This window comes from Puma concolor, chromosome C1 (genome assembly GCF_028749965.1).
Source record: "Puma concolor isolate L17-30 chromosome C1, mPumCon1.1.hap2, whole genome shotgun sequence".
Classification (NCBI taxonomy): Eukaryota; Metazoa; Chordata; class Mammalia; order Carnivora; family Felidae; genus Puma; species Puma concolor.
Window position 1 is genome coordinate 208,879,149 of NC_141674.1, and position 12,499 is coordinate 208,891,647.

The 12,499-nt window shown below is 46.6% G+C and overlaps 1 protein-coding gene across 3 annotated transcripts in view; it reads right to left on the reverse strand.

Moving 5' to 3' along the window:
• SERPINE2 (serpin family E member 2) overlaps positions 1–12,499 on the reverse strand; it is a 61,994-nt gene that overhangs the window by 5,291 nt on the left and 44,204 nt on the right. For all 3 annotated transcript variants that reach the window (XM_086719760.1, XM_086719759.1, XM_086719758.1), the window contains exons 4-6: positions 11,188–11,385; positions 3,088–3,286; positions 1,364–1,464 (exon numbers count right to left, since the gene is read on the reverse strand). In XM_086719760.1, coding sequence (XP_086575886.1) covers positions 1,364–1,464; positions 3,088–3,286; positions 11,188–11,385 — 498 coding nt within the window. The remainder of the gene's footprint in view (positions 1–1,363; positions 1,465–3,087; positions 3,287–11,187; positions 11,386–12,499) is intronic.

A 12,499-nucleotide genomic window follows, 5' to 3' on the forward strand; every position in this document is an offset into this window, starting at 1 on the left:
TCATGGCCATATCAGTGAGAAGAGTGTGGAGGGTAAGAAGGGTTTGGAACCAGACTCAGAACTGCAACTGTGCCTCTAGAACCTTCTAGTGAATTAACTTTCCTTCTCAGCAGATTCTTATCGCTCCAGCGATACCCACTGGCCGTAGCATTCGAGGAGAACATGAACGGAAGTTAATGCTAGCCTTGGTGGGACATGGGTCTGGATGCAAAGGGGAAAAGTGCTTTCTGTGTCCCCTGGTTTTCACCTGCACGGATGCTGGGCTCTAATACGGCCGATGGGGAATGAGAGGGGGACATCTGCAGGGCGCATGTCACCTGCGAGTTAAACATCACACCTCAGGGGAACTTCAGGCACCTGGTCCTCCTTCGAGCACCCGCGAACTCCCATGGCCACTACGTGGTATGTAGACCACAGAAGAGAACCCCGAAGGGGAAAACAATGAAACGAGGCTAACTTCACTGGGCTGAGGAATCCTGTGAAAATGATTCTGATTCAGGAGGTCTGGGTGAGACCCAAGAGTGTGCCCTTGAAACGAGCTCCCAGGTGATGCCCATGCTGCTGGACCGGGGGCCAGAGTCTGGATGCCCGAGGACGAAAGAGCGTCAAAATATCCCTGTGGCTGCAAGTTCGCCAGGGACACAGTGTGGATGGAGCCCTAGGACGGGTACACAGGTGCTTGCCTGCAGGCCATCGAGATTGGTAATGAGCTTGTCGAGGGGGAGAACAGGAAAGGAGTACAAATAATGTTTAAGCCGTGACTTTTCTCTGGAAGGAGGCTGCTGTGCTCCAAATTAAAAAGACCAAGAACCGACTATTGAATATCACTCTGGGAAAAGGTGCATATATTGGCAAACGAGGTGATACGACACCAGCTGTGTCCTAGATGCTCTGGCAAAGAAAGCTTCTCATCAGACCCTTTGAATTCACATGATCCCGGATTAATGGGTATTAACACACCTGGATATGGTGCATGCCTGTTATTGTTTGATGGAAGCAAGTATCTGAGAGTTCAAAAACCTTGATTTTTGCAAACACCAGGGAATCGTTTGCATTTGGAAGAGAAAGACTACTATCTAAGAGCTACATTTTTAAGTAATGAAGATAATACACGAAGTGCTTGTTTGACGGTGTCGACTCACTCGGGCTTCACCTGAAATGTGCACGTGAAACGTGGGGACAGGTGATTTACGCTGATCTAAATGACGGAGGATGAGCAGCATCATTTGGTGACGAATCAGACTAAATCTGGGAGGGTTTCAGGGCAACACACTCCTAACTTTGACCTTTTCTTTCTGAACGAATCAGAGACCCAGTTTGCAACAGTCTTCGAGTTTCAGAATGGGGTTTAAGTCGAACATACTTGTTATTTTCGAAAAATTTGCTTTTGATGGATCAAACATCTCGGTGATGCCGAGCACTTTCAGTGGCTCCTTCAGATCTGTTTGTGCTACCGCCGTGAACCTAGCAGGAAAGGAGAAAATAGGGGGAAATCATTATACTGTAAATGACGTAAGAGGGTGGAACCCGTGCCGGTGGGGAGACGTTGACAAAGCGACTCCTTTGTAAGTATGCTCTGAACACCAGTCTAAACTGTGTCTGAAGTTGTACTTCCAAGATTTAAGTTAGAGGACAAGTCATCTCTCGAGCACTTTGCTAGCAAAATGAGGACACCGTGACAGGAAAGGGGGTGGTCACCCCCTCGTGTGTGATGGGCTTCCCCATTCCAGTGCCTAGGCAGATCCGCTGAAGCACCCTCCCTTATGCTGATGGGGGGGTATCTGGAATACCCCCCGAATATCTCCACTTTTCCCCCATTGCCAACCGAAGAGCCATCATCATGGCTGCTGTAAGAACCACCGTCCTTAGCGGGATTGGTCAAAAGAGAGGAGACACATTCCTGCTCACTCTTGTTGAGATTATGAAAGCATCTTACCGTTAAGACTGGAACAAACATTAGGAATAGGTGAGAACGTATGCTACGGGTGTTGGGGTGTAACCTTGGGTTTCTTGGATACTTGCGATCTATCTGGCCTTCCAGCCGTACATATGTAAATGTCAGTTAGTAAACCTATCGTCAGAGAATGTTTTACCAGGTTTTATCCCATCTGGGGGAAGAGCAAAGGGTAGGTGGGCAGATGGACTCTAATGATAATTTACCACTATCGTTGTGCTTTACCTATTACGTCATTCTGTAATGTACACTTACCATCTTATTCATTTACATCAAGCACTGCCGACATGAAGGCTCATTTCACACACGTACACACACACACACACACACACACACACACACTCCTGGGAGGATTGCTAATAGTTATCATGAATGGGCTTCTCTGATTACTTAACTCAGTGACTAGACAAGTAAAAGCTTTTAGAACTGGAAGGTAGCTTTACCACCCCGAGACGTGGGTGCTTAAAAGCCCTGGATACTGGTGGCACAATCACCAGTCAGGGGACGTTCGCTGCCTCTTTCATGGGTCTGGGTAAAGCATTCTCGGAGCTGACAGAAATTCAGGATTTGGGCAGAATTTAGGATGACTTTTCCCTTGGTTTCAAGTCATAACAGTTCAAATTCCACCAATATTACACTTTCAGTAAAAAAAAAAACTACCATAGATACTAATATAAGAATTCTGCCTGAATGGTTTCAAAATATTCCCTTACCACCTAGCTTTCGGACCTTGGCCTTCAGAAGCTTCCAGCTAAAACTTAAGAAGACTAACATGAAACTCCTCATCAAAACGCTACGAACCTTTACTGTGCCGTTATACATGTATTTTTCAGTCTTGGGGACAAAACTAAATATGTTAAAAGCTCTCAAAATGGCATAAGGAGCTTGAGGTCAGAGGTCAGGCTGCCTTCTTTTCTTCCCCACTGTCATTATCCTGCCGTATGAGAGGCACAGGGATTGGAAAAAAAAAAAAAAAAAGAAGAAAGAAAAGCAAAAAGCTTCTCCAAAAGCAGACCCTTGTATTCTCTCCAGGCAATTTCTGCAAAATAAATCAGGCCTCACGACGCGCCATGTCTTAACCCCACGTTGTCTGGCACCTGACGCGACCGCCACCAGGGACCGAGCGCTCTTACTTGGGCAAGATGACTTGTACCCTCTTGGGCACCATCGTGCTCATCCAGCTGTCTATGGTCTTGGTGCTGATGTGAGGGATGATGGCCGTCAGCGGGGTGGAGCTCTCCGTGGGCAGCGCGATCAGCATGCTGATGCTTTCCCCGTGGTAGGGCAGTTCGATGAAGTTGTACCATAAATCGTTGGGGGTGCTTGTAGACCCTAAAGAAATCAGAGGCAGGTTCAGTGCATCCCCTGATGGCTTCTGAGAGGGGCAGGAGCGAGTGCTGATCACGTGGGTGGCCTCAGAGGGCAGAGAGCGGTTCCGTTTGGAAACTTCTCTTTTCCAAATATAGTTTCCTTAGAAAGACAAAGATAAGGACCGTTATTTCTTCTTTCCCCTGGTAAATAATTCCCTTTCTTCAGTTGAGATCTGTCTTAACAGAATGCCTTGGGGCGTCACCAAAAATTCTGTTGAGTGGAATTTAACTGGATCATGAGGCGCTTAGAATACAGTACTTTGCAAGAAGCTGACCCCTAATCATGTGAATAAGAGAATGAATTTGGGCTGCCTGAGAACAGTTCTTTGGCTGAGCCTACGGGAGCATGTGAAGAGGAAGGAGAAAGGGATGAACGGCTCCATTGTGTAGGAGCCACACCAACCACCCCACCCCAACCCAACCCACGCCAACCCCCAACCACCCCAACACATTTACAATCTACAGCGTGCCCTGAGGTAGGGCACACAGTCCCGTTTTACACCCGGGGGGCTGCACTTACAGAAATTAAGTAACTTGCCAAGGGACACGTGGGCTAAGTAAGCAGTGGAGCCCCAGGACTCAGGCTCAGTATGTCTCATGCCAACAATGACCTTTGTAGTTCACGAATGCGACTCCCTATTCACTCTTCACCCATTCTGGTCATTGTCCTTACGGCTTTTCGATACCTTATGGTATTTGTACTCACAAATAAAAGCCCGAGAACAATTTAGACCAGCGCTTCTCAAAATGTTGGTCTACAGAGCACCCATCCTGCAGGACGCTCAGTAGACGGATTCCACACGCCACTGAATCGATTCTTCCTACGGATTCATAATAGACCCCAGTACCGTAAAGGCTCCGAGTCATTCTGAAGGAAAGAAAGCTGTTTGGCTTTCCGCAGGTTTCCCAAGCTAATTTGATCCTAGAACCCTCTCATCTCATGTGAAATATTCAAAATATTCAGCAACTGATCAACACAACTGTGTGCGGACCGGTTGGAGCTGATGAAAGCACATTCATAGGGCACCCGGGCGGGGTCAGTCGGTTCAGCATCTGATTTCAGCTCAGGTCATGATCTCGTGGTGTGTGAGTTCAAGCCCTGTATCGGGCTCTGTGCTGTCAGCTGAGAGCCTGCTTGGGATTCTCTCTCTCTCTCTCTCTCTCTCTCTGCCCTGTCCTGCTTGCATGCTGTCAAAATAAATAAACTTGAAAAAAAAAAAAAAAAGCTTTTAAAAAAGAAAGTGCACCCATGAAGGGTGCCAGCTGGAAGCCCAGCTCGGGGGGTACATGGTCCAGAGAGGCCCCGGCCTCCCCGGGAAAGAATATTCCACACAGCATGCCATAGGATCCCGGGAAAACTTCCCATTAGGCATGTGATGCCAGTTATAAAAATTAACTAGGTGAACGGAAAGCCAGCATTTCTAGATTTCTGGCAGATTTCAGAAATGTTTTACTAAACACTTCAGCCTTTTTAAGAACGCGGTGACCTTGGTGAGGCACTTAACCTCTGTGTGCCTCTCGGTATGGAGAATGGAGATACCACGGATATTAAAAGTGTGTACCTCACAGGGTCGCCGTGACGGTTAAATGAGGAAAAATATGTAAGGTGCTTGACAGGGCGTGGCCTGTGGTGGGTGCCCATTGAACGCTGGCTCTCTCTACCTCCTCCCCCTTCTCTAAATGACCTAGAAGGACAACGTGTTTAAGAAAAAGAGAGGAAGCGAGCTTCTCTCATGATTTTCACTCGTCTTCTCTTTGGGGACGACCTCCGCCAGTCACTGCATGTGAGACAGGGATCTTGGATAAGCCAGTTCTCCACGGGTGGAGGTTGTGGGGGGCGGCGAGAGGCACAGCCAGCTTTCTTTGTCTTCGTTACATAACGAACGCTTCTAGCTATAAAATACGATAAAGAATAGCAAAGTTCTTAGAACACGTGACATGACAGGATGACATTTGAGTTTCTCCCTCTGGAAGAAAGCTGGGGGCAACTCGTGGAGCGCTCGGTACACCCGGTCCCCGTCCCGCTCCATTTGCCCGCGGGCCGCTCGGCAACCTTGTGCGGCCTGGCCGGCTGGGACAGGCGGGGACTGTCACTCAAGCCCGGTTCTGTCTCGGGGCTGCCTGAGAATCAGAGGGGATTTTTTTCACTTTCCTTTTACCTTGTGTAATAAGATGGTCTGGGCAGAAACCAGAAAATCAATGGGAGAGTCAGGACAAACATCACTTCCTAATGAGCCTTTTAATCTTCAAAGACAAGAGGAGGCCTCTACCTGGCAAAGCTGTTTGAGAAATTCTACGACTTAGGAAGCGGTTAGGAAATGGTTGCTCCAGAGCATGAAATAAGGACCTGGAGGCAGCCGTTAACCACTTCTAGACATGTTTACTGTTCTGATGGGAGGCAGCGGGGTCATGAATAATGAAAAGTGACGAGCCTGGGTGTTTTTGAGTCGGGAGACAGCTTCCACCTTCAGCAGTGAATCCGGTCTCCACCGAACACGTCATTAACTGATCAGTAATACGAATAACCACTAACCACTTTGTACCCAGTCGCGCACATCTTGCCTGATGACTCATTTCTCCCTGGCCCCACTTCTGCTTCTGATCACAGGCGCTGATGGCACAGCGTTGGCTCGGATGCCCCTGGCCATACCTCTTCCGTTCTTCTTTGCTCCATGGCTTGAGGAGACAGGGGACAAAAATAACATCTTGCCTTCCACCTGATCAGTAAAAGACAGGTTTCGCAGCATCAGCCCACAGAGGACAAAGGCTGAGGTTAAGCACACGAGACCTGGAGTTCTAGGACCTGGGTTCAGATCCTGACTCTGAGACACTAGCTCTGGGACTTGGGCAAGTTGCTTAACTCCAAGTCTTAGTGTCTTTATCTGTAAAATGGGATAACAGTGCCTGGCTTACAGAGTTGCTGGGAAAATTAGATGAGACAATACACACAGCACAGTGCTCAGCACAGAGGCTTGCACGTTGTAAAAACTTGCATCTACTGATGGAAGCAGCTTCGCAAAGTACTTCTCGAGCGTTCGGTCACCGTTCAAACAGTCGAAACACAGCACTGGTCCACCAAGAGACATCACACCTGCTGCAGAGGACACAGCTCCAGGGCAGAGTGAATCAAACAAGGAAGGGGTATTTGGGAGCCTTGCGTCACAGCAGGGAGCCTGTCATTGTCCCAGATACCTTTCCATTAAAATGCCCCGCCCAGGCTCTCCATTCCTTAACATCTGGGAAGTCCACTGAGCGTTTTAATGGGGATGATACCAGAGTACATAAAAATGTGAATGGAGCAGTTTCATTCCTTCTACACAGGAGGAAATAGATGAAAAGGGAAGACAAGTCTTTTCTCTTGGATGAGTAGGGATCAACAAATCCTTTAATGAGAGGTAACAGGAAAACGACCAAGTATTAGAAACATGGAGAAGATTTAGAACATCCTGTCAGTGGTACTTTAGGGATGATCTAGATTTTCTGGAAAGGTCCCTAAAGTACTCTGATCCCTTCTTTAAATCCTACAAAAGGAGGAAGTAACTAGGCTCACTAAAACGTTAAGAACTCTTCTCGGCCTCTAAATTCAGAGGGAATATTTTAAATATTGAATATCAGGAAAACTTTATACATGAAAACCCATCCAGTTATCTTCCACTACAAGTAGCTTTATGGATTCCTGAGCTCTTGAGGAACTGTTTCAGCTACATTTCAGTCGAAACTGAAATGTACATTTGGAAACAAAAAAAAACACACCCACTGCACATAGTGGTCCATATTCTAGCTGAAATGCAAAGGGGGTTTGGGGAGAGCTGATGGGGAAGAAGGTGTGGTTTAAGCAAGTTAGGTGAGTACAGGTGCCATTTGTTGAGCAGGAGATGGCAGGAGAACCAGATGGGTGAGGGCAATAATATAATTCATCTATGGAACTAAAACTTAATAGACAACCACGTAGAGAGGTAATGTGGATAGGTAGGTAGAAGTAGAAGCTGGAAATATACTGTGTACATATATATATCTCCACACATATATACATATATATTTGGAAGTTTTTGTGGTCTTTTTTCCAAAATAAAGTCTTTAATGTCTAAATTCATAATCGTAAAATCAAAAATTTTTAAGAACTTTTGACTCAGCAATTCCTATCCGAGGAAATTACCTTTATAAATTCTGACTCAGTTCTAAAGATTTAAGTACAAGAATGCTCACTGAGGTGTTTATTACAGGAAAAAAAGTAAATGGCGACCCATAGGATATTATAATGAATTTATGCCATGGGATATTCTGCAGCTGATAAAAGGATCAAGTAAATCCACATGAATTCACATAGTTTTCCATGATTTACTGTCTAATGTGTGAAGCATATTACAGTGTAATCCTCCATATGCAAAAAAGTTTCATAGACATATTTTGCATATGCATAGAAAAGGTCTCAAATAATACACCTACCACTTAATAGGGTTTTTTATGCTGGGAAATGGGATTATAGGAGAACATTTACTTTCTCCCTCATTATGTTTTATTTGTAGATTTTGCAATGAGCACGAAATATACTTCCTTTAAAAAAAGACTGCAAGGCCTTTTTTTTTTTTTTTTTTGACTTTTAAATTAGAAGAATTTCTATCCTCAAATTGCTTACACTTTATGGGATACAGTCAGAAGGGTTTCCCCCTCCTAGTTTCCACCCTGTCTCCGTAATGCTACTAAATGAATCTTCTCAGAGATCTTGATGGCATCTTGCCGGGGGCAGGTCAGGAAGACAGAGGGTTGGAATGGCAACGCTTCCACAAGGTGACCGAGGCGGCTTGGTGAGGCCCAGCACACGTGTGACAGGTGGCTGCAGAGGTCGCGTGAGTGGGCAGGGAGGCCTCTGAGCTCACTGGTGGCCTGTCTCAGCCGCAACCGCCACGTTGTGAGCGCTGGCCGGTCGTGCTGGCCAGACCGACGACAGGCAGAAAGTGGGTGACCAACTAAGCAGTCTGCGGTCGTGAAAACAAACACCAGCTGTGCTTTCTTCAGATGCCACAAGACACAAGACAAATCTGCCCTGTCGTACTGCAAAAAGCCACCGTGCTGGCCAAGGAGGGAAACCAGGGCAACACAGGGCCAGCCTTGTGCCGTGGCAGGGCCCAGGACAGGAGCCAGGTTCCAATCCCAGGTTCCTCCACAGCAGCCCCATCTTTGGCACGGGGAGCGGGGCAAGAAGGATGGCAGCCGTTTTCCAGGGTTTGGTGTGAGGGAACGAGAACCGTGGAGAGAAGGCTGACTTCCACCTTCTGTCCTGAATTCAGGGCAGGTCAGTAAGGGTCCGACAGGAAGGAGGCAGGGCACCAGGCTGGGTCACAGGAACACTTCTAAAGCACGGGCAGAGTGCAGCGAAACCGCTAAGCACAGTCCCTTATGCTACAAACAGTGGGGCACCATCACCAGCCGTAGGCTGGCAGGGGCGAGGGAAGCATGGTGACCCAGGGAGAAAGCCCCCCTGAGCACACCTGCTGACAGGAGCCGAGACCTTTCTTGAAGGGATGCAGGAGCCCCGGGGACCGCAGGGAGGGCCGGGAAGTCAAGGCCCCAAGTCGCCTCACCTGCGAGCTCCCCCCACAGCCAACTGGATGGGAGGCAAGGGAGCCCACACGTGCAGCCTCCTGGGGGGGGGGGGGCTCGGGACAGCAGGGAAGAGGGTGAAGAAAGGGCATGAATCTGGAAGGTGGAGGGAAGACAGCCAGCTCACCTTGGTTCGACAGCGTTCCAGTCGTTGACAGGAAAAGTACATTTACGCACTGCTTTCTATAATGTGCACACGTGTGCTCTGAGACAAATCGGTTCTTAATGGAAAAGCTACTCGCATATGCAACTCCCTCTCTAGGAACCTATTATATACTCAAGAAAACACGTTACACTCCCGCAAACACACACACAGTAGCGTTTCATAGGAATGTCTATAGGATCCTTGCGTTTTAACCTTTAACTACTGACATTTATTTTCCAGCAACAGAGATATACAGTAATTGAGGCCCTTCACTTTTTTTTTTTTAATTTGAGAGAGAGCAAGCGGGGTAGAGGCAGAAAGAGAGAAAGAGAGAGAGAGAGAGAGAGAGAGAGAGAGAGAATCCCAAGCAGACTCCACACCGTCAACGCAGAGCCCAATGTGGGGCTCGATCTCACAAATCGCAAGATCATGAACTAAGCAGAAACCAAGAGTTGGACGTTTAACCGACTGAGCCACCCAGGCCCCCCCCCTTTTTTTTTTTTTATTAGAACAGAGAATGTGTATAAAGATTGACCTAAAAGAAAACGGCTTTGCTTCAGAGAAGAGTTGGTAGCCATGTTAGTGTTCCGATGAAGTCTTCCTGGCAACACAAGCCGGGAGCAGGGAGGGCTGGGGGGCCGACGGGAAGGAGGGAATAACTTTTGGGCCAAAAGAGCCTTTTATTATTCTCAGTTGCTGAGCACGTTATCTTTCTGCAGGGCTTTCAAATACATATTATCTTTAAAAAAAAAAAAAAAAAACACATTTGAGTGAATGCCAAAATTTTACCTAGAAGCTGGATGATAAGAAGGAAAGTGACTTTATTTATTGCCTTCTTCACCTAAGTCATTCCTTAATTTAGAGAATTACGCAGCTGGCACAATACTGAACGGTGCCTGAAGCGAGCGTATGCAAAGGCGATACCTGGGGCCCGCATGTTCAGGTACGGATCGGAGGCATAAAGGCTAAGTTGCAGAGGAAAAAGATGAATTTAAATTGGCTCACAAATGCTTCAACGAAACCAGGCTTAGAAAACAATCACCAGGCTTCATTTATCAGTGCTGTGGCAATGACAGCAGGGCTCGGTCATTGTTCTCCTGACTGTAAAATTGATCCAGGCTTGGGCGCCTGGGTGGCTCAGTCGGTGGAGCCTCTGACTTCGGCTCAGGTCAGGATCTCGCCGCTTGCGGGTTCAAGCCCCGCACCGGGCTCTGTGCTGACAGCTCGGGGCCTGGAGCCTGCTTCGGATTCTGTGTCTCCCTCCCTCTCTCTCCCCCTCCCCCACTCGCGTGCTCTCTCTCTCTCTCTCTCTCTCTCCAAAATAAACAAACATTAAAAAAAAAAAATTAAAACTGATACAGGCTTGTTTTAAAAAGTTTCAAATTCAAATAAAGAAAAATAATCACTTGAAACACTACCACTGTTGACATTTTATTGAACACCCTGCAAGACACGTCTCTACAGATGGATGGATATAGAGAAAGCATTTTACGTAAATGTGATGAATCAACATCTGTTGTACTAGAACTTGTTTTCTGAAATCAGCAACATATTGTATCATCTTTCCACTTCTGTAAAGCTGTTTATCATGTACGTTCCACTATATGTACATATCTGGCTTTTATTTATTTGCTGAGGTGAGATTATCTTCAGAGTAGAAGTTCCTCAATGCAACATGGTCTTCTAGGAAGTCCCCCGCCCCACATCTCTTTCCGCCCACAGTGACCAGGGCACCTATGGCTTCCCCCCCCACCATGAGAGCCACCACTGGGCTTTGTCAATCTTTGCAATTTTTGCTAATTGGGTAAGTGAAAGAGAAATCTAATTTTTACTTGTATTTCTAATTTGGTAACGTAAGATGGTGATGACTTCGTAACGTTTTCATGTGCTTTATGCCTCTTCCCATCTCGTATTTTGTGACCTGTCCTCTGAACGTTCAACCTAAGAGCCTGTATATTATATATTAATACATAACCCTTGTAAATAATACAAAACCTTACCAGGAACTTTAAAAACATCCTGCCCTCCTCTCTCCCACCCTTTTGGAAAAATAAAAGTCAGATTTGCTCTCGGACTAAGTGAAAGCACTCTCAGGGCCCTGCCAAACATACACTTACCGCATCGGAACACGGAGAGCTGGGCCAGCATGGGCACTTGGTAGGACTTCCCATCAGCTGTCACAAACGTGCGTTTCTTTGTGTTCTCAGGTTGGAACCGCGATTTCCACAAACCCTTAAAATACACGGCATTGACCAGGACCAGTCTGGTGAGCGCACCATCGATGAGATTTGGGGAGAGCAGATTGTCGATCATACCTGAGAAGTCACGGAACAAGCAAGGGAAAAATTCAGGATTGGCAGTCTATTTGAGGGCAAAAGGCAGTGTGGGATCATGGACAGTGAAAAATCAAAGGAATTTTTAAAACACTTTAAAAAGGAACTATTTACAACACCCTTTTTGTACCTTCTCATGTTCTTCTCGCTAAAAATGAAAGCCGAACAGTTAAGGCTAAAATCAGAGAATCCATAAAGACTTTCAATATCCTTTATTTGGAGGTTACCAGACTTTTCCTTAAGAAATTCTTTTACAACGAATTCCCCATGAACCCCACGGTTTAGAAAATTTTACTCTCCTAAATGATTAATTAACGATGAATTTCTCTGTTTGCTAATAACTGGCGTGAATGACAGCCAAGGAGGGTTTTCGATGGGCACAAGATAGGCACAAGGTATGCAGTTGTTGTCTGAACCACCGGGTAGATTTAATGCTGGTCAAAAACCAACCTCTTCGACCTGTGTGATCTGATTGAGGGTAAAGGCTGAATTTCTCCTAAAGTTTTAGAAACGATGGGCATTTGGAATCCCTGATGCCACAAGGCCTCACAGCTACTTTAAAGAAGGGCTGGAGGGGCACCTGGGTGGCTCAGTCGGTTAAGCGTCTGACTTCGGCTCAGGTCGTGATCTCACAGTTCATGAGTCTGAACCCCAAGTTGGGCTCTGCGCTGACAGCACTGGAGCCTACTTGGAATTCTCTCCCTCTCTCTCTGCCCCTCCCCTGCTCACACTCTCTTAAAAATGAATAAATTTAAAAAAAGAAAAAAAGGGCTGGATCTAAAAATCAGTGTCTACATTTATGAGTTACGGACTGAGCTAGGTGTAATATTACAGAGAAGCAAGGAAATAGCGTCTGTTCTAGAAGGCCTCCCAGTCTTGAGGGGAAATTCACTCCACAAAATGTAGAAGACCATCCGTCTTGATTGTGTTAGGAGTGAAGGAGCAGACAACCGTTCTAGTTTCAGAACATTCTTCGAGGCCACGAGGATCCTTCCTGAGTGCTATCTGTACTTGACGGTTTGGGTTTTCGTTAACGTACCTCTTGCTCCGTCTCTGAAGACCCAGCTGTGTGTTTACGAGGGGTCACTGATACCCA